Source organism: Elephas maximus, chromosome 9 (assembly GCF_024166365.1).
Source record: "Elephas maximus indicus isolate mEleMax1 chromosome 9, mEleMax1 primary haplotype, whole genome shotgun sequence".
Taxonomy (NCBI): domain Eukaryota; kingdom Metazoa; phylum Chordata; class Mammalia; order Proboscidea; family Elephantidae; genus Elephas; species Elephas maximus.
In genome coordinates, this window is record NC_064827.1 from 58,526,621 (window position 1) to 58,550,405 (window position 23,785).

Consider the following 23,785-nt stretch of genomic DNA (forward strand, 5'->3'; position numbering starts at 1 on the left):
CTATGGGGCAGCTCTACTCTGTCCTATAGGGTTGCTATGAATCGGAATCGATTGAACGGGTTTGATTTTTTTTGTACAGTAGGATTACACTGGGTTAAAAAAAAAAGATATACATGTATGTTTGCATATGTATACTGTTGACCATGCTTAAATCTGAGGAAAATAAGTTTTTTGGAGGGGTTAGGGTTGGAAGACAGGTAACTTTTTACTCCTTACCATGTTTACTTTATACTGTTTTTTATAACCACGTATGTGTATCATTTAAAAAGAGAAAAATAGGTAACTAAATAGCTGAGAATTATAACCCCCAAAAATTATACAAATCATATATAAAGCAACAATATTAACATGTAATAGAATTCATATATTTAAAAACTCTTCTTCTTTTAAAAGAGCTTTATATTACATGTATTTATAAATATATTTCTCACACAATATAGCTTTTCTGTGTCATTTCACCTAAAATGGAGCCACTTGTTCTTGGATGAAGAACCCAAGCTTTCAGATATCTTTTTCTTTAAATGAGATATAAAACAATGACAGGCTGCTGGGGCTGAGGGATTCTCAAATAAAGGAAATCATACTAAAAGAATTATTTCACAAAAGGCATTGTTTTCTAATGATACAAATACTATGTTACATTTTACTACATTGTTATATTATTTCTATTTCCTAGTTATGCCAAGAGATAGACACAAGAAATCATACAACTCTTAATGCCATATTACTCAGGATACACTATGATAAAGACGATTTCCTTTTCATAAAACAAACAAAAATTAACTATAAAAGTATATTTCAGAAAATCTAGGAAAAAAACAGAAATGAGAACAACCATAATCTCACCCCCTATTTACCCATAATCTTCTATAAAACATTTATATAGTTATATCATGTTCTATTTACTTTTCACTTTCTCCCCTCAGATGTCAGTTCCATGAGCATTAAGACCCTGTCTGCCTTATTCTCCCTCCACTATATTCCTAGCACAGAGAACAGTAGGTACTCACTACGTATTTGTTGAATAAATGACTTCTCTGTTATTTGATAACTTTCATAAGCAACTGCATAGTAGCAGTCCTCTGAGTGCTGTATCATTAATTAATGTTTCTTTTAACAATAAATGTTTACTGTTTGAGTAAATTTTTACCACTGATATAACTAGCACCATGGTTGGTCAGTCCACCTCACCAGCTCTAATAGTCTGCCCTAAGGTTTGGGGTTAAAGCCCCAAACTAAATACGACATGCTTCTGCTTGACTCTGCTCTCTGAGTATCTCATTTGGGAATTTCATCTGGTGAATGTGGCAGATACTTGGAAGAATAAGTCCATAACCAAAACGTTCCCTCTCCACTTTGGAAACATACTCAGTGTGCAAAAAAATGAAGTATTCCTACTACCCCAAATGCCAATCTCTTAGCTGATTTCTTCCTTCAAGACTCTTCTAAAGTCAATTCTTCAAAAATAGTTCACCATATTCCCTAACTCCAAATACCTTTGGCATTATTACACTTTTCATCACAGGCAGGATGACTTATTACATTGCTGAACTCTGTGCAAGAATAATATGACCTAATGCTAGTATAAATCTACCAGCTAGGATCTCACAGGAGGCTGCAACTCCTCTGTAGCCAGGCCACACAGAATACTGAAGCCAGAACAAGCAGTAAAGTCTGTTTCAGGGGAAACAGTCAATACGCTAATAGCATGAAGCATGCAAATCAAAATTTTTAGAAGAAATGCCAGAGAATGGATGACTAAAAATAAAATGACTAGAAGATGAAAAAGAAAAGCCCAAAAAGAATAGGAGGAGTGGGAATAAAAGCAACAAGGAGTTAGACCAAAAAAAAAAAAGCAACGGAGAACTGAACAGCAGTTGTAAACAAAAGAAATGGAAAATAAAAAACCAAGACGAGAAAATGATAAAGAGAGGAAAAATGTGGAAAAAGGTATGTGAGACCCCAACAAAAGGAAAATGAGAAAGAACATAAGAAAGTCATTTTAAAAAGAAAAGAATGAGATGGAGGCAGCAAGAATCAAGATAAGAAACCCAAGATGGCAAAATAATTCAAGGTATGAAAAAAGTGGCACACGAGAACAAAAATGAGAGGGAATAAGGTATAAAAACAAAAATCAGACAGAAAAAAAAAAGAACCAGCAAGAGTAAGTTAGCATTTTGTGATGCTAGTATCTTTCTTAATTTTATATTCTATTTATATTTCATTTTCCAGAACGACTTTAAAGACATTCTTTCATAACATCAGTCACCTGCAGGCTGAGTCGAGGGCTGGTCTTCACTGCTTGATTCGTACCCTGTGATAGAGATGGCCAAGGTAGCGAGGGTGGAAGCTGCCATGGAGATAACTTGCCCTGGTAACTCTGCCCCTATAAAATAAGCATGCATTTTTTAAACTTTTTAAAACAAATGGAAAATGTAGGAAATGACTGTTGCAATCAAAACATAACATTAAGAGTTATTATTGATCCACCAGGCCAGTGGTTTTTCAGCAAGGTAGAACAGTTAAGAATCAATAGGAAAGCTTACTAAAAATGCAGGTTTCTGGACCCTACCCACAGAGAATCTGATTTATAAGTTTGTCTTTGCTCTGTGACTAACTCTCTAATTTGGGGACTTCATGCTGGTGGGTGTGACAGATACTGGATATATAAATGTGCAGTGCCGCATTTACGTTTCCTAACTTCATAAGTTGCTTTAATGCATACCCCTGTTGAGAAACACTGCCACACCAAGTCTGTGAGCTCCCTGAAAGCACTGTCTACTCTCTTTTGCACTAATAGCTCTTAGTACAGCATGAACACTCTACACTTGATGTTCTCAATAATATTCTGGGGATCAATATGCAAATATATTAGTAGGTAAAACCATAAGGTACACAATTCTGCACGCACAAAATTCACCACTTGAAAATCCAAAAGAACATCATTACTTTGTTTCATGTTATGTTTCCTTCTTAAGTTCCTAATAGGTAGTACCAAGCTTAGTCATTTGCACTAGACTCAAATCAAACATTTACTGGTAAATGAGGTCTAGCTAGAAAAAAAAAAAAAAAAAAATTTTTTTTTTTTTTTTCCTTAACCTGCTAAGGCAGGTGATGCACACTAGCTCATACAACACCAGGTTTCAGTATGCCTTCCTTAACACTAGAGGTTAGAAAGCAAAAGACTATTTCTTGGACTACCTTGCAACTAAGTCCTACATATGATGCAGTGACTACCACACAGGCATATTTGTGCAAGATTTGGACGATGGAAGTGGCATGCTGTAATTTGGAAGCCATATAGTTCTCATATCAAGCAGTCACAGAGGTGATGGGTTTTTTGGCTGCAACTATAGCAAAGGTTCCAGAGGTTCTGGTGTCTGATCTCTAACTTCGTGAGAGGTTGCAGTAGCGGCGGGATTTCTGCTCAAACAGTCTTTTGGTGTGACTAGATATTTCTCCTGGCTGTGCTGCTTCTGCCTATGTAGGATCCAAGCTTGGTTTTCTATCCTTCCCCAAAATTCTACATGCTAACCAATATATTTTTCTATTTAAACTAGTAGAGTGGATTTTACTGTCCACAACTAAGAACACCGATCTTTCCCAATCACCAAAACATACACCTACACTCTTAAACTGGGACTATACTTTTAGTAGACCAATAATCAAAGTGACAGCAGAGAACTCTGCCAAGCCAGTGAACTAGAGCCCTGACCGTTCAGAAGACAAGTGAATTTCAGCTCCATAGGAACTCAGGGACCTATTAAATCCTGCATATTCTACAGATAAGCAGGCCAGAGCCTAAGATGGGTCTTTGGTAGATTCAGCTTAGGGCACTCCTAAGATCCAGCCATTAGGCTCAGGAGCGCTCGCCTTGCTCAACCATATCATATCCCTCCTCTAATATATGCTCCCGTGACCCAAAAAGGTTTACTGTTAGGAAATCCAAGAGAAGTTCAAACTTACGATTCAGGAAAAGAATATAAATTAGATATCTGAATTGGGACCTTACTCTCCTGCCTACATATCTAAGGTACTTTTGAGATGCCAATAAAAGAACAAGGTCTAAAAAGAAAGACAGTGTCTTTCATGTCTTACATGTGCTCATTACTCACTGTACTGGGTGCTGAGGATAAAGACACAGTCCCTACGCTCACAGTCTAGTGGAAGAGACAGATATGCACTAAAGAATGATTCAAATAAATGCATGAATATAAATTACCATGACTGCTACAATGGAAAAATACTGGGTATTTTATGAGCTCCTAACAGAAAAATCTGAGTTAGTCTGGAGAATCAGGAAAGGCTTCTCCTAAGAAGTAAAGCTGGAGCTGATACAGGAAAGATGAGAAAGAATTAACCAAAGGGGTAGAAAGACTAACATTTTGGCTAAAAGGAAGCAAGTAGGAAGGCTGTAAGTGAGAAGAATCTGGCATGTTAAAAACCATGAAAGAACAGTCGGTATATCTGGAACACAGACAGCTAGTAGGAAACTGGTACAGGATAAACAAGGCTAGAGAGGTAGGCTAGATATATGGGTCACAGAAGATCATGCTAAGGACTTTAGTCTTTATCCTAAGAAGGCTAGGAAGGCACTGAAGGATTTTAAACAGGATGGTCAAATGTCGGTTTTGTTTTTTTTTTAAGTTGACATTTTTATTGGAGTAACTGTAGATTCACATGCAGTCTGCAAGAAGCACAGAGACAGTCCATGTATCTTCTACCCAGTTTCCCCCATGGTAAAATCTTGTAAAGCTATAGTACAACACCACAACCAAGACACTGACATGGATACAGGATACAGAACAGTTCCATCTCTACCAGGATCCCTGTGCTGCCCCTTTATAGTCACATCTACCTCCCTCCTGTCCTTCCCTGCTCCATAAATACAGGATCCATTTTGAGATATGAAAAGATCACTCTAGCTATTTGGTGAAGAACAGAGGTACAGCAAGATAACCTACTGTAGTGGTACAGGCAAGACATGATGATAGCTTGGTCAACAGTAGTGACAGTGAAGATGGAGAAAAATGACTGGTTTCAAGAAACATGAAGGAGTCAAAGCAAACCAGACTTGATAATAAACGGACACAAGGGAATGAAGGAGAAGAAGGTGTCAATGATGGCTACCATTCCAGATTATGGTTAGATAACATGGAAGGGAATCAGATAAAAGGTTTTTGATATATTAAGGTTCTTTTGAGGCTTTCATATAAAATCTTCACAAATAAACTGATTATACCAGAGACAAGACTTAGCTTCTTAGCAGTGTGCCCAAGAGAGATTTCTTAGGACACACTCAAGAGCAAAGTTCTGGAACATCTAATGGCTAATGGCCTGGGACTGAAGAGTAGAAAAGGAAATTTTCCAGCCAAAAAAAAACCCCGAAGAATTCTCTTTTATAAAAGATCAATGGACAGACAAGGGTTCTGAATTATTAAACTCATCTGTTCACAAGTAATTTAATGAAGCAGTCATTTATCTTTGAGAGACTCTGCAGAGTAAGTTTCTTGATGGTTTTTAAGTACCTTCAAAATAACAAGATTATCTTATAGCTTCTCAAATGCGGGCTTCCAGTGCGGCTGTGTTGTAATTTATATTTCTAAACTCTCACCAAGCATTTATTCACCTAATAGGTGAGCAGGCTATATGCTGAGATAAGAGATTCAGATCTTCCTCTAGCTCAGTTCAATACTTAAATTATCAATTGTGATTCAGGGTGTTAAGAGCTAACATAAAAGTGCAGAACACTTGGGGAACACAAGATAGAAACCTAATCCAAACTAGGTGGTCAGAGAAAGGTTTGCAAAGGAGCTATCTCACTGGAATGTTAAAAGATGACATCCTTTAAAACAAAAGTTATCCAGATAAAGAAGCCAGCAAAAGTTTACCTTGGAGAGGAAGGAAGAAGTTGGTGTCTTAGAGGTCAGGGGCAGAAAAATGTTCTAGGAAGATAAAAAAGCAGGTGAAAAGAGACAAAGGCAAGAGAAAGGAGAGTATTCTGTTCAATGAACTCTAAGAAGTTCCATAAGGCTGGCACATAGGACACAGTGAGAAGAGTGGAGAGATATGAGGATGCAGAGAGTTAATAGGACCAGGGAATGAAAGGTCTTTTATGCGCTCTGCACAAAGGTAGTACAATTCAGTAATGAGGAGCAAAGGTGAGGAAACAAGACTGCCCAGGTTCAAATCCCAGGTCCATTCCTTACTAGACACATGACCACAGGCAAATTACTTAACATCTAGGTGCCTCAGTCTCCTCATGTGTACAATACCCATTGCCACTGAGTCAATTCCAACTCATAGCAACTCTATACGGCAGCGCAGAACTGCTCCATAGGGTTTCCAAGGCTATAATCTTTACAGAAGCACGTACTTTTCCCATAGAGCGGCTGGGGTGTTTGAACAGCCGACCCCTCAATTAGCAGCTGAGCACTTAGCCACTAGGGCTCCTTACGTATATGGTTTATTAAATTCCTTTCTCATGTAGGAATTAAATGAAACAATATATAAACTGCTTAGAAATATGTCTACTAATGTAGGAAGTAGTCAATAAATGTCAATTATCATCATCTATATAAAAACTTAATTGTGCTCATGAGGAACCTGTGCATAGACCAAGAGGCAGTCATTCGAACACAACAAGGTGACACTGCATGGTTTAAAGTCAGGAAAGGTGTGCTTCAAGGCTGTATCCTTTCACCATACTTATTCAATCTGCATGCTGAGCAAATAATTCGAGAAGATGGATTATATGAAGAAGAACCAGGCATCAGGATTGGAGAAAGACTCATTAACAACCCGTGTTATGAAGATGACACAACCTTGCTAGCTGAAAGTGAAGAGGACTTGAAGCACTTACTGATGAAGATCAAAGATGAGAGCCTTCAGTATGGATTATACCTCAACAAAGAAAAGAAAAATTCTCACAACTGGGCCAATAAGCAACATCGTGATAAACAGAGAAAAGACTGAAGTTGTCAAGGACTTCATTTTACTTGGATCCACAATCAACACCCACGAAAGCAGCCGTCAAGAAACTGAACAAAGTAATGCACTGGGCAAATCTACTGCAAAAGACCTCTTTAAGTTTAAAGTGTTAAAAAAGCTGTCACTATAAGGACTAAAGTGCTCCTGATTGCTCCAGACCCAAGCCATGATGTTTTCAATCGCCTCCTAAGCATGTGAAAGCTGGACAATGAATAAGGAAACCCGAAGAAGAATTGACACCTTTGAATTATGGTGTGGGAGAAGAATATTGAATACTATGGACTGCCAGAAGAATGAACAAGTCTGTTTTGGAAGAAATACAGTCAGAGTGCTCCTTGGAAGCGAGGATGGTGAGGCTTTGTCTCACATATTTTGGACATGTTATCAGATGGGACTAGTCCCTGGAGAAGGACATCACGCTTGGTAAAGTAGAGGGTCAGCAAAAAAGAAGACGACCCTCAATTTGATAGATTCTCACAGTGGCTGCAACAAGGGGCTCAGGCATAACACTGATTATGAGAACTGCCCAGAACTGGTCAGTGTTTTGTTCTGTCATACATAGGGTCATTATGAGTTGGAACCAACTCAACGTTACCTAACAACAACAACAATATAAAATCTATTGGACTTTGATATTATAAACTAACAGCATAAGCTATTAGCACCCCTATAGTACTTCTCTGTATCTCTCATCTTTTCTACTTTGTATTATAATCATTTATGTAAGTCTTATCCCCCTCAGTAGACAATTTCAGATCTTGACACAGAGCTAAGCAAAATACCTTGAATACAGTAAACACTGAAAAACTTGAAGGAAAGTTAAGACCAATAAATTCAACCTTCAAAACGATGGCTTAAAGACTATTTCTCCAACTTGTTGAGCTTACCTATCAGATAGAAATACATTTTAATGACTTCAGTCTTAGTGATATCCTTTAACACTTCTACAACCCCAGGGATTCAGGCAGGGAGATGATGAACTAGACGTAAGAATGCCAGAACCAAGAATCTAGGCAAGGTCATGGTGTTGGATAAAAGCCCCAGCTAAAAATAGGCACATAGAGAAGGGAACAAAATCCTGAGATCCAAGAACTGTAAACAATGAAAAGAGTATCCAAGGTTTCGAGTGTCAATTCACCCAGGGCCAGGGCCAGTATTAAGTGGAGGCCCAAATAACAGGGGATCTACAGAAGTCCAAATGAGCAGGCCGCTGACCTTGCCAGCTTAGCACCACAGGACGGAAACTCACAGTCTGCAACGGAAGAAACAGATCAAAAGCTCAGATAACATCTGTTAATATGGCTAATTCGGCAATGGCTAGAATAATATTTTTAATAATCAGGAGAAATATAGTTTTAAACTAGTCCAAGTAAGGAGATTCTTCTTGATCTACTTCATTCTCTTCCACAGAGATAGCGGCAGTTGCCAGAAATACATCCAAAGATGCTTACTGGAAAGAGGGACTGCATACCAAGTAAAATCTTCCCAGCATGCATGCAGTTTCCTCTGAAGAAGGCTTCTGTTTCCATTACTAATGCTGAAAATACACCTCTCTCTCAATGGCTTCTAATATCACTTCATTGTATTACTGGTCAATGGCAAAGGCTCGGATATGGACCAGCAGAAGTTTCTCCGGGCCTATTTAATCGACCATATCAGAACTGGGGGAGTAGAGAATAAGTAGTAAGAGATTTTTTTTTTCCTTGTGTGTGTGTGTGTGTGTGTGTGTGTGCTTTAAATGAAAGTTTACAGCTCAAGTTAGTTTCTCATACACAAACTTATACACACATTGTTACGTGACCCTAGTTGCTCTCCCTATAATGTGACAGCACACCCCTCCTTTCCACCCTGTATTTCCCAGGTCCATTCAACCAGCTCCTGAACCTTTCTTCTGCCTTCTCATCCGGCCTCCAGGCAGGGGCGACCATTTAGTATCATGTATCTACTTGAGTTAAGAAGCACACTCTTCTCAAGCATCATTTTCTGTCCTTTAGTCCAGCCTATTTCCAGCCTAATCTTTGTCTGAAGACTTGGCTTCGGGAATGGTTTTAGTTTTGGGCTAACAAAGTCAGGGGGCCATGTCTTCTGGGGCTCTTCTGGTCTGTCAGACCATTATGTCTGTTATTTTTACTAGAATTTGAGTTCTGTGCCCCACTTTTCTCCTGCTCTGCCAGGACTCTCTATTGTGTTCCCTGCCAGAGCAGTCACTGGTGGTAGCCGGGCACCATCTAGTTCTTCTGGTCTCAGGCTGATGGAGTCTCTGGTTTATGTGGTCCTTTCTGTCTCTTGGGCTCATATTTTCCTTGTCTTTGGTGTTATTCATTCTCCTTTGCTCCAGGTGGGTTGGACCAGTTGATGCATCTTAGATGGCCTGCAGTAAGAAATTTTGTCTGTTCCTTTTCTTTCTCCAATTTGGGCTTAACTGGACGAGATCTATTCATTCATACTGCATGCTCTCCCAAGATGTTTAAGGCAACTATCAGGCCTTCCCTGCAAAGATATTCCTGGTCATTTAGAAACAGTTACCAATGATAACAGGAACAGTATCCAGCTGTACTTGCCAGTGCTTCTCAGGCTAGGTGTCTCGGCTATTAAAGATACATGCAATGCTTGTTTCCCTACTTTTTTGAAGAAGCACTTCGCAAACTCAGAGGTAACAGCTCTCCGAGCCTCAATTTATTCTTCTGTAAAATGAGTATAAAGAGTCCTAGTAGCAAAATGTTTAAATGCTCAGCTGTTAATCAAAAGGTTGGTAGTTAGAACTCACCTAGCTGCTCTGCAGGGGAAAAACTGAAAATGATTTAACATAATATTATAATACTTGTTGTCATCGAGTCAATTCTGACTCATAGCAACCTTATAAAACAGAGTAGAACTGCCCCATAGGATTCCAAGGAGCAGCTGGTAGATTTGAACTGCTGACCTTTTCATTAGCAGCCAAGCTCTTAACCACTGTGCCACCAGGGCTCCAAATGATGCAGTGGGTTAGAGCTTGACTGTTATTCAAAAGGTTGGCAGTTAAAACCCACCAGCTGCTCTGTCCTATAGGGTCACTATGAGTCGGAATTGATTCAACAGCAATGGGTTTTTTTGGTTAATACTATGATGTATCTACAATATTATGGAGGCCTGGTGGCATAGTGGTTAAGAACTCGGCTGCTAACCAAAAGGCTGGCAGTTCGAATCTACCAGCCGCTCCTCGGAAGTCTTACGGGGCAGTTCTACTCTGTCCTATAAGGTCGCTGTAAGTCCAAATCGACTCAACAGCACCAGGTTGTTTGTACCTAACTATATCATAGTGACATCTACAGGAGGGAAAAGACCATAAATAAAAGGGAAGGGCTATGCCAATACAGACTAGACGGTTTGAGTTTTGATGCTCAAAACAAGGTTGCGGCAAGACAAAAAGAACTATTCAGAAACTGAGAGGGGGAGAGTTAAAAAGATTTATCTTATAATGAGGCTTATCTAGACTAGAAGTTCAAAAAAGGATCCTAGATCGAGAATAACCTCATCTGAAGCAGGCTGGAATGTGAGTAAAGCAAAACAAGAAAAGCCAGGAGTGCTTCCGAACCTGCTCCAAATATTTATTCTGCGTCTCATGATGTCCTTCCTTGTAAGAGACTAGAATGCAAATGTCTGAAATCTGTCTTGCATGACACCACACCACTACTCTGGGTTTATGGCTGATAATAATAATTAACCATAGACGTCTTTTTTCCCAAACTCAAAACTTGGTCTTAGAATTCTTATCCTCATAGCTCTCTAGGCAGCCATCACCAGGTGACTAAAATTTATATCCCACAGAAGATCCATCTAAAACCCCTGGCTTAGAACTACATTGTGCATATACTATTGTGATAAAGTACTTATCGTACCTCTGGACAAAAGTAGGCAAAAGGAGAAAACTATCCTGGGGTGAGGAGTAAGCAGAGCTGTCTGAATCACTTACTATAAACCAAATAAGAAGGAAAAAAAGTGGAGATAAAGCTAACCAGAGGTACAAGTGATAACCACCAAGTTTTCTATAGTAGTTGCCAAAACAGAAAGTTTACTTCTACTGGTCTGATATGTAACCACAGGGTCTAACAGGTTATGATCAGGAAGATGGGCTAAGCAGAGAAAACTTAAAAAGACAGCAAAATATAAAATAAAATCTTTCCTGTTTTCCACTGTCGGAAGGATGTATAATTAAGCTTTCTTTGTGTCAGATAGTTATTTTTAAATTCTAAACATACATTAATAAAAAGATGCTTTGCAACAGTCAAACATTACCCATTTGTCAAATAAAATAATAAAGAGCAACTTAATTAAAAAAAAAAACTTTTAGAAGGTATATATATCAGAAAGCCACAATAGCCTAAGGATTAGAATAAAATGAAGACACTAAAAATAATATTGCAGAAGTATATTTACTGATACAGAAAGGTGTTCATGACGCAATTGAGTTTAAAATGCAGAAAACATTTACCGTCATCCAGATTTGTATGTTTATTAAAAAGTTTGAAGGGATTAAAAAACATTACTTAACATTTTGAATAATCTGTAGGAAGTGGGATTTTGAGTGATTTCTATTTTATTCTTCTTGCTCCTCTATTTTTTAACTTTTCTTTAATGGGCTGCTATTACCTGAGAAATTCATTTTTTCTTTTAAAAATTTGCCACAGTGAGTAGTTTCTTCTTTTAGCTTATGTACAACCATCAAAAAGAACCAAGGAGCAAAGCGCTGGTCACTACAGAATCTGCACGCTGTTCAGATCTACTTCTCCGGTCACTGCTTCCTCGTGGCTGGGTAACTCTAAGTCTGGTCTGATGATCTATGGACCGTTTCCTATACCTTGGCCACACTCCCCTCCCCTCTACAACACATTAGAAACTTGTAGCTTTAATGGACCACTTTCAGAGTACCTCAGAAATAATCTCTAAATGATCATGGTCTATTCAACATTATACTGGAAGCTAGCTAGAGCAATCAGGCAAGAAAAAAAAATAAGACAGTCACACTGGAAAGGAAAAATTAAATCTATCTCTATTCACAGATAATATGATTGTATATAGAGAAAATTCTAAAGAATTCACAAAAATATTACAGTGAAATGAATTCAGCAAAGTTGCAGTATACAAGATCAACATACAAAAATCATTTGTATTTCTACATACTAGCAATAAACAATCTGAATAGGAAATTAAGAAAACAACTCCATTTACCAAAGTATCAAGAAGAATAAGATACTCAGGAATAAATCTAACCAAGGAAGTGTAAGATTTATATACTGAAAACTGCAAAATGCTGCTGAAAGAGATTAAAGAAATCCTAAATAAATGTAAAGACGCCCTGTGTTCATGGATTAAAAGATAACATTGTAAAGATGGAAGCAGTCCCCAAAGAGATCTGCAGATTCAATGCAACAGCTATCAAAAAAACCTGATCGCCCTTTCTTATAGAAATGGAAAAGCCAAGCCTAAATTTATATGGAATTGAAGGAACCTCATGTAGCCAAAACAATCTTGAAAAAGAGGAACAAAGTTGGAGAACTCACACTTCCCAATTTCACGTACTACAAATTTACAGTTATCAAAAACATTGCGGTACTAATGGAACAAACAGAATGAAAATAATGAGAATGTTCACACAACGTGAAAAATGTAACTGAACGACTTGTGTATAAATTGTTGAATGGGAACCTAAACTGTTCAAACCTTCACTAAAAACGCAATATATTATTATTTAAAACAAACATTGTGGTACTAACATAAAGACAGACATACAGATCAATGGAACAGAGTTGACAGTCTAGAAATAAACACTCACATCTATGGTTAAATGATTTTCAACAAGAATGTCAAGACCATTTGATGGGAAAAGCAGTCTCCAACAAATGGTGCTGTGACAACTGGATTTCTACATGAAAAAGAATGAAGTTGGACTTGTACCTCACGCTACATCCAAAAATTAACTCAAAATGGGTCAAAAAACTAAATTTAAGAGCTAAAACTATAAAATTCTTAGAAGAAAACATGGGGCAAATCTTCATGACCTTGAATTTGACAGTGGTTTCTTACATATGACATCAAAAGCACAAACAACAAAAGAAAAACTGGATTTCATCAAAATTAAAAGCTTTTGTGCATCAAAGCAGAATATCAAGAAAGTGAAAAGTCATCTCACAAGATGGGAAAAAATACTTGCTAATCATCTATCTGGTAAGGGTCTAGTACACAATAAAGAGAGAGAATTCCTACAACTCAACAACAAAGAGACAAACATCCCAACTAAAAAATGGGCAAAGAACTTTAACAGACATTTCTCCAAAGATATACAAAAGGCCAACAAGCACAGGAAAAGATGCTCGAAGACATTAGTCCTTAGGAAAATGAAAATCAAAACCACAATGAGATACTACTTCACAAACAATAAGCTGGTCATAATAAAAAAAAGAAAAGAAATGGATCGATAAGGACAAGATGTAAAGAATGTGAAACCCTCAAACATGGCTGGTAAGAAAGTAAATTGGTGAGAGGCAGGGCAAGATGGCAAAGTGAGTGGATATTCCCATTTACTCCCCCAGCAACTAATTCACTGAACAGTGAATCAAAACAAGCACAGACTGAGACCTCAGAACTCCAAACAGGAGTTAGACAGTCGAGGTGAGTTCAGAAGTGGGAAAGAGGAGGAATGGGATCGGCTCAAAAGCCAGGAGATCCTGCTCGCTAACACTGGGAGCACTCACTCATCACAGCCATTTCGGGCCAGGGCTGATTAACACCCCAATCACAGAGCACAGAAAAGGAGCTAATCTGAAGAAGCACTAGCCGGTTTTTTTTTAAGGTGCAAATTGGCTATGGAGTTCACCAGACGGGGCTAAGGGAGATGCGGGGCTATGTGAGAGTACTGTTGAATCTAGCTGAGACCCGAGACTGAAGGGCACTAGAATCAGAAGGAACTACAAGGGCAAAGGGTGAGGGGAATACTTCAGCCTGACAGGGACAAAGGAAACACCCCACAGTGGGACACTGTGGTGGAAGTGTCTGCGCAGGGGTGCCAGTGAGGGAATGACATAGAGAGTCCCACACCAATACCACAAGAAAAGTTAAGCCCAATCGCTTAAGGCAGCATATCCAAACAACTTAACCCCCACCCCACACATGTATATTGAATTCCAGAAACCAAGCGTACAGAACTCCTGAACCAGCGCTGAAAAAAAAAAAGAATAAGAGTTCCATCTAGTAGTCCTCAGGAGAAAATACCAAGCCTGCTGCCGCAAGGTCATTTTGACTCATACTGAACCTGTGGAGCTGAAGGGAGCTGCCCCATGGGGTTCCTAGGGCTGCGAGTCTTTGCAGAGGCAGTCTGCCATATCTTTCTCCTGCGGAGAACCTGGTAGGTGTATGCCCTGGCATTTCAGCTGGCAGCTAACAAAATGGCGCAAGTTCAACACTTAGTGAAACACATGAAATCACAAGAGGGAACAATCTAAAGAAACACATGAAGAACAGGAAATCTCTCCTATGGATGCCAGAATAATGCAAAGAATTCATAATTTTCAGACTATGGCGCTAGATATGTTTAAAGAAAGCAAAAAGCACACAGAAAACAAACTAGTGGAGTTCAGGAAACAAATGGAGGAACAAAATAAGAGACTCAACAAACAAACTGAAAACAAAACAAACAAACCCAAAGAGAACTACTGAAACCGAAGAATAAAACATCTGAAATAGAAAAAGCACGAGAAACACTCAAAAATAGAGCCAAACAGAGAGAAGATAGAATACACGAACTAGAAGACAAAATAACTGAAATTATCAAGTCTCAAGAGAAACAAAACAAAGGGAGCAAATCCAAAAATGAAAGTGAGATTCAAGTAAGACATCTAACATTAGAATTATTGGAATCCCAGAGCACCATGACAACAATAAACCCACAGAAATAATTTTCCAAGAGAGAATTTCCCAGACCTGAACAGAGAACCAAGCCTGCAAATACAGGAATCTACACAAACTCCAATCAGAAGAGACACAAAAAGATCAACTTCACAACATATCCTAAAAAAATTCTTGAAAACCAAACCCAAGGAGAGAATTCTGAAAGCAGCAAGAGAAAAACACTATATAACACACCAAGGATCTTCCATAAGAATCAATGCAGATTTCTCCCCAGGAACTCTAGAAGAAGACAGAAGAATATGGAGAGACATATATAAAATACTGGACCAAAGCAACTGCCAGACAAGAATTCTCTACCCAGCAACACTGTCATTCAAAAATGAGGTAGAAATTAAGACATTCCCAAACAAACAGAAGCTCTGAGAATTTGCCACTACCAGACCAGCTTTGCAAGTATTACTCAAGGAAGTATACCAAATAGAATAGCAAGAGCATTAAGAAAATAAAGACAAAGTAAACCTATGAGATATAGGTTGCATATTGATATTAAAGGAGACACACCAACAGAGATGGGGGAGGAGCATATCACAAATAGATTAATTATGTTGAGGTTATATGTTAACTGTTGTTCACATGTTAAACACTGCTGTAATTGTAAGCTGTATATTATAATACTATGTATGTGGTAACCAATAAGAAATTATCAAGAAGAAACATTCAGAAGACAAGAAGGAAGATAACAAAAAGGCTCATCACAAGAAAACACCTGAATACAAACAAAAACAGAATAAATCAGAAAAAAAAAACCAAGATACAAAACACTCAGAAAACAAATAGCAAAACTAGTGAGAGACACACATCATTTTCAGTAATAATCTTAAATGTAAATGGTCTAAATGCCCTGTGCAAAAGGCAGAGAGTGGCAGAATGGATAAAAACACATGATCCATTCTTTTGCTGTTTACAAGAAAACACACCTGAGACATAAGGATGCAAACAGGCTGAAAATAAAACGATGGAGAAAATATTCCATGCAACCAATAAACAAAAATGAGCAGGGGTGGCCATACTGATATCAGATAAAATAGACTTTAGATCAAAATCTATTAAAAGAAATAAAGAAGGACATTACATAATAATAAAAGGGCCAATCTATCAAGAAGACTTAACAACTAAAAATATATAAATTATAATACAAATGTATTACATTATATTTTAATTATCATATAAATGTATAAATTGTAAGTATATATGCACCTAACAGCAATTGATTCAAAGGCAATAGGTTTGGGTTTTTTAACAGCAATGCACCAAAATATATGAAACGATACTGACCAATATGAAAGAAGAAATAAACAGCTCCACAATAATAGTAGGGACTTTAACACACTACTTTCAATTATAGACATAACATCTAAAAAGAAAATCACTAAGGACACTGAGAACTTAAATAAAACCATAAACCAAGTGGACCTGAGACATATATAGTATACCCTATTCCACATCAGAACAATATACATTCTTCTCCAGCACACATGGATCACTTTCCAGAATAGATTATATGCTGGGGAACAAAACAAGCCTCAACGAATTTAAAAAGATTGAAATCATACAAAGCATCTTCTCTGACCATAATGGTATGAAGCAAGAAATCAGTAACAGGATAAATACGGAAAAAAGGATACATACATGGAAACTAAATAATACACTACTAAAATACAGGGTCATAGAAGAAATCAAATTCCTAAAATAAAACAAAAACAAACACAACATATCAAAGCCTTTGGGACACAGCAAAAGCAGTCCTCAGAGGGACATTTAAAGCAATAAATGCCTACATTAAAAAAGATCCAAAATCATTAACTGAAACTGATAATTTGAAAAAACAGAAAAGGAAGAACAAACGAAGCCACCAGCTACCAGAAAAAAAGAAATAATAAAGATCAGGGCAGAAATAAATGAAATTGAAAATAGAAAAACAATTGCAAGAACAAAACCAGAAGTTGGTTCTTTCAAAGGATCAATAAAACAGACAAACCACTGGCTAGATTGACAAAAGAAAAAAAAAACAGAAGAGGCATATAACCATATTAAGAAATGAAATTGATCCAACAGAAATAAAGAAAATCATAACTGAATACTACAAAAAACTGTATTCTAACAAATTTGAAAACCTAGATGAAATGGACAAATTCCTAGAAACACACTACCTGCCCAAACTAACACAAACAGAGGTAGAAAATTTAAACAGACCCATTACACAAGATGTCATCAAAAAACTGCCAACAACAACAAAAAAAGCCCAGGAATAATGATGAATCCGCAAAACATCTCATAACATGGTTAAATCTGGAGGACGTTACGGTGAGTGAAATAAAAACCAAACCAAACCCGTTGCCACTGAGTCATTCCAACTCATATCAACCCTACAGGTCAGAGTAGAACTGCCCCATAGGGTTTCCAAGGAGTTACTTACTGATGAATTCAAACTGCTGACCTTTTGGTTAGCAGCCGAGCTCTTAATCACTGTCAATCACAAAAGGACAAATATTGTATGAGACCACTATTATAAAATGTCAAGAACAGGTTTACATACAGAAACATTTCTTTGATGGTTACGAGCGATGGGAGGGGAAGGGAGGGAAAATCACTAACTAGATAGTAAAAAAAAAAAAAAAGATAGTAGACAAGTGTTAATTCTAGTGAAGGGAAAGGCAATATACAATACGGGGAAAAGTCAGCAAAATGTGACCAAGGCAAAAGAAAGCATTAAGAGGTACGCAAGAATAAAGGGCAACTACAATACATGCTATAACACATATAATAACGAACAGTAATAACAATAATTTGTGAGTAGATACATAAGGTAATACGCATGTTAAATAGGTGAGGAAGGTCATACAGGAGTACACCTGCATACATATATAGGTAAGGTTTTGTGGATATTTCTACATACATATTTGTAAATGCTGCACATATACTCATGTATATACACAGGGGCAGTTACAGAAACTACTTAGACTTCAGGACTGAACTACTAGACTTGAAGGCCAAGGGCCATAGTCTCGGGGGACATCTAGATCAATTGGCAAAACACAGTTCATAAAGACAATGTTCTTTCTACATTCTAGCCCACTGAGTAGCGTCTGGGGTCTTATAAGCTTGTGAGAACCCATCTAAGAAGCAACTATGGGTCTCTTCCCACCTGGAGCAGCAGAGAACAAAGAAAACCAAAGACTCAAGGAAGAAATTAGTCCAAAGGACTAATGGCCCACACGAACCACAGCTTCTTCTAACCTGAAACGAGAACTCAATGGTACCCAGCTACAACCACCAACCACTCTGACCAGGATCACAATAGAGGGTTCCTGTAAGAAGGAGTAAAAAATGTAGAACAAAATACAAATTATATAAAAAAAAAAAAGCCCAGACTTACTGTCCTGAGAGAGACTGGAGGAACCTCTGAGACTACAGCCCTAAGGCAACCTTCTAACTTGAAACTGAAGACACTTTCTGAGGCCACCTTTCAGTCAACATAATGAACAGGGCTATAAAATATACAATAACGCCCATGAAGAACGAGCTTCTAAGAAGAATCAACTATATGAGACCAAAAGGTCAACAACTGCCCAAAACCAAAGGTGAAAAGGCAGGAAGGGACAGGGAAACTGGATTAATGGAAATGGGGAACCCACAGAGAAAATGGGGAGAGTGCTGACACATTGCAGGGACCGCAACCAATGTCACAGAACAATTAGTGTAAGAATCATCGATTGGAAACCTAATTTGCTACGTAAACCTTCACCTAAAGCACAATAAAATGTTAAAAAAAAAAAAAAAAAGCCCAGAACCAGATGGATACACTGGAGAATTCTACCAAACATTCAGAGAAGAGCTGACACCAATCCTACTTAATCTCTTCAAAAACACAGAAGAGGAAGGAACACTATGAAGTCTTTCTATGAAGCCAGCATAACCCTGATACTTAAACCAGGAAAAGACATTTAACAAAAAAAAGAAAATTACAGACCAATATACCTTAAGAGCATAAAAAAAAAAATAGATACAAAAATTTTCAACAAAATTCTAGCAAACAGACTACAGTAACATATCAAAAAAAATTATACACCATGGTCAGGTGGGGTTCATAACAGGATTTATAAGGGCAGTTCAACATTACAAATTCAAACATTGATATAATCCACCACATAAATAAAACAAAGAAAAAGAACCATAGGATCACATCGATTGATGCAGAAAAGGCATTCAATAAAATTCAACACCCTTTCCTGATAAAAACTCTCAGCAAAATAGGAATACATGGGAAATTTCCCAACACAATTAAGGTCATATATGCAAAACCAACAGCCAACATTATACTCAATGGAGAAAGGCTGAGAGCTTTCCCTTTGAGAACAGGAATGAGACAAGGATGCCCATCATTACCATTCTTATTCAACATTGTACTGAAGGTCCTAGCTAGAGCAATAAGACAAGAAAGAGAAATAAAAGGTACACAAATCAGAAAGGAACAAGTAAAACTATCTCTATTTGCAGATGACATGATCCTGTATGTAGAAGACCCTAAGGATTCCGCATGAAAACTGCTGGAACTAACAGAAGACTTTAGCAACGTAGTAGGGGACAATATCATCACAGAAAAATCAGTTGAGTTCTTCTACACTAACAAAGAATATTCCGAAAAAGAAATCAAGAAAACAGTATCATTTACAACAGCCCCTGAAACAATAAAATACCTAAGAATTAACCTAACCAGAGACATAAAAGACTTAAACAATGAAAATTCCAAAGCACTACTACCTGGGACTAAAAGAAACTTACAAAAAAGGAAAAACATCCTGTGCTCATGGACTAGAATATAGTGAAAATGTCAACATTACCTAAGGCAATCTATAGATCCAATGCAATCCCAATAAAAATCCCAACAATATTCTTTACTGAAATAGAAAAATATTGACCATATGGAAAGGAAAGAAACCCGAACAGTCAAGGCAATACTGAAGAAAAAGACAAGGCAGGTGGTCTCGCACGCCCCAATATCAAAGCTTACCGTACAGTCACTGTAATCAAAACAGCTTGGTACTGGTTTAATGACAGACACATAGACCAGTGGTATAGAATTGAGAACAGAAAATTAAACCCAGCCATATGGCCAAGTGATTTTTGACAAGAGGTCAAAGTCCATTCAATGAGGGCAGAAACAGTCTCTTTTTAATGAATGGTGTGGCAAAACTGGATATATATCTGGAAAAAATGAAAAGGGACCCATACCTCACACCATACACAAAAACTAACTCAAACTGGATCAAAGGCCTAAATGTTAAATCTAAAACCATAAAATTTCTAGAAGACAACATAGGAAGAAAAGTAGGGGAACAAATCTTTGAAGATAACAAACATTACAACAAATGCATGAATAGAAGAAAAAATAGATAAATGGGACCACCTAAAAATTAAAAACTTATGCTCATCAAGACTCTATTAAAAGAGTAAATAGACAACCTACAGGCTCGGAAAAAATATCTTCAGAAATAATTTATCCAGTAAGGGTCTAATCTCTTAAAATCTATAGAAAACTGCAGCAACTCAACAACAAAAAGACAACCGAATCACAAAATAGGCAAAGTACATGAACAGAGCCTTCACCAAAGAGGACATACAAGCAGCCAACAAACATATGAAAAAATGTTCACAACCATTAGCCATTAAAAACCCAAACCAAACCCATGCTGTTGAGTCAATTCCAATCCACAGCAACCCTAGAGGACAGAGTAGAACTGCCTCATAGGGTTTCCACGGAGCAGCTGGTAGATGTGAACCGCTGGCCTTTTGATTAGTAGCCGTTATCACCTAACCACTGCGCCACCAGGGCCCCTATTAGCCATTAGATACAAATCAAAACTACAATGAGACACCATCTTAAAAACCTACTGACATCGAGTAGATTCCAACTCATAGCAACCCTATCTTACCCAGGCTAAAATGGTACTGATTAAAAAAAAAAAACAAAACAGATAACAACAGATGTTGGCCAGGATGTGAAGAGACTGGAACCCTTATCCACTACTGGCAGACTATAAAATGATACAACCACTACAAAAATGGTATGGCGCTTTCTCAAAAAAACAGAAACAGAACTACCCTGTAATTCAGCAATCCCACTCCCAGGTATATACCCTAGAGAACTAAAACTAATAACACCAACGTATATATGCACACTTATGTTCACTGCTGCTTTATTCACAATAGCAAATAAATAGAAAAAACCTAAGTGTCCATCAGCCGAAGAATGGATAAGCAAACTGTGGTACACACATACAGTGGAATACTATGCAACCATAAACAACAATGATGAGTCTGCAAAACATAACATGGATGGACTTAGAAGGCATAATGCTAAGTGAAGTAACTCAAGCACATAAGGATAAATATTGTATGATCTCTTGTAAAACGCACAGGGGAGGTGTCTGACCTTCAACTTCACAAAGGGCAAGGAGAACCAAGATTAACAGCACAAGGCTGACTCCCATGAGGCACAGGCCAGACAAGACTCCTCTCTCAGCCATCTTCACAAATTCTGACACCAATCGTCCCTCCCACAGCACTCACCACTTCTCTACTGGAATCAATGATTCATTGCAATGGCCACACAGAACTCACACACCACACTTACAATTATGGGGTTTATTAGGCTCAGGATACAGTTCTTTCATCAGGATAGCTGCTTTCCAGCCTTACTCACAGGTACGCCCCTCCATGGCCCTCATTCTCTGCCCAAAGGCACTCAGCTTTCTCTCTTCATGGGCCAGGAAGCCCGTGGTGCCATCTACTACTGCCAGGTGGTTCCTTCCTTGGTGGTGGTAGGCTCCTCCCCTCTGCTCTGGAATTGGCTCTCTTTTAAGGCAAAACTGACCAATCCCGTTGGCAGGCCACAATTACCCTATCACACAATCACCTGGGTGGGAGTTACAAGACCATGGCTAGAAAGGCTACACACAAAAGTAATTAATAGCACTGCATCCTTCTTTTATAAGAAGATAAGAATAAATAAATACAGAGACAGACCAGTGTTCTTTGGTGGTTACCAGGACGGGGGGTTGGGGGTAGGGAAAGTAAGCTTTATGCAGCAAAGACTAGTTATTTTTGTGATGGGAAAAGTGGCACTGATTGTGGATGTAGTGAGCACAGCACAACCAAAGTAATAACGAGCATCTGAGCACATACAGATGGATATAGACAAGTTGGGATACAGGTAGGTACAGATGAGTGCATAGGTGAGAACAGATAGAAGTATCCATAGGAACATGTAAATACAAATACGTGGGAATAGGCACATATATTCACTGAACACACAAATATGGATGCTCCTTAGTCATAACCAAATACCTTCCAACATTGGCTTTCTGGCTTTAAAGGCTTAGGACCATAGTCTCATGGGACAACTTAATCAATTGGCATAACATAGTTCAAAAAAATCATCATCTGCATCCTAGTAAAGTGAGTAGTATACGGGGCTTAAAAGCTTGTGAATGGCTATTTAAAACACAACTACGGGTCTCAACTCACCAGGAGCAAAAGAGTAAGACGGTAACCAAAAGTGCTGAGAAGAAACAAGTATACAACACTCACAACCTTTTTCACCCTGAGACCAGAAGAACTAGATGGTGCCCAACTACCACCACTCACCTTTCTGATCCGGGCCACAACAGTTGGTCCTGGGCAGAATGGGTGAAAAATATGGAGCAGAGTTTGAATTCTTAAAAAAGACAGACAAACTACACCATTAGAGAACAGATGATCCCATAAGACTATCACCCTAAGACACTCTTTAAACCTAGAACCAAGCCTATCCAGAGTACCTTTTAGCAAAATAGCAGAATAGCACACAAAATAAAGGATATCAACCATAAGATCGGTGCCCTACTTAAAAGCCATAAGCATGAAACTAAAAGATCAACAATTTCTCAAAAGCAAAGATGAGAAAATAAAGGGACAGGGGAACTAGAGTACTAGAAAAGGAACAAACAAAACACAAAGAAAATCTTGACACACCGCAATAAATGTAAGCAATGTCACTGAACAATTTGTATGGAAATTGTCAAACGGGAATCTAACCTGCTGTATAAACTTTCACCAAATTAAAAAAAAAAAGAAAGAAGAATGTAAAATGGTGCAGCTGCTATGGAAAACTGTTTAGTGGTTCCTGAAAAAAGTCAAACCAAGAATTAACATATGACCCAACAATTCCACTCCTACGTACTTTTTTTCTTTTTTTCCAACAATTCCACTCCTAAGTACATACTCAACGGAACTGAAAATAAATATTCAAACACTTTTATACAAATGTTCACAGCAGCACTCTTTACAATAGACACAAGGTGGAAACAACTCAAATGTCCATCAACGAATGAATGGATAAACAAAATATGGTATATCCAAATAATGTCCTATTGTTCAGCCATAAATAAGAACGAAGCACTGATCCATGCTGTAACTTGGATGAACCTTGATAACACTGTGCAAAGTTAAAGAAGCCAAACACAAACAACTAACCAAACCAACGCACTGCCGTCGAGTCGATTCAGACCCATAGCGACCCTATAGGACAGAGTAGAACTGCCCCATAGAGTTTCCAAGGAGCACCTGGTGGATCTGAACTGCTGACCTTTTAGTTAGCAGGCACAGAATTTAACCACTATGCCACCAGGGTTTCCGCCAAACACAAAGGCTCAAATGCTGTGTGATGCCATTTACATGAAACATTCAGAATAGGTAAATCCATAAAAAAACAGAAAGCCGACTAATGTTTGCCAGGAATTAGAAGAAGAGGGAAATGAGGGATGACTGCTTAATAGATATGAGGTTTCCTTTTGAAGCGATGAAAATCTTT

General features: G+C 38.0%; 1 protein-coding gene across 2 annotated transcripts in view; it reads right to left on the minus strand.

Moving 5' to 3' along the window:
* TMEM245 (transmembrane protein 245) overlaps positions 1-23,785 on the minus strand; it is a 104,311-nt gene that overhangs the window by 67,722 nt on the left and 12,804 nt on the right. For both annotated transcript variants that reach the window (XM_049896278.1, XM_049896277.1), the window contains exon 4: positions 2,270-2,386. In XM_049896278.1, coding sequence (XP_049752235.1) covers positions 2,270-2,386 — 117 coding nt within the window. The remainder of the gene's footprint in view (positions 1-2,269; positions 2,387-23,785) is intronic.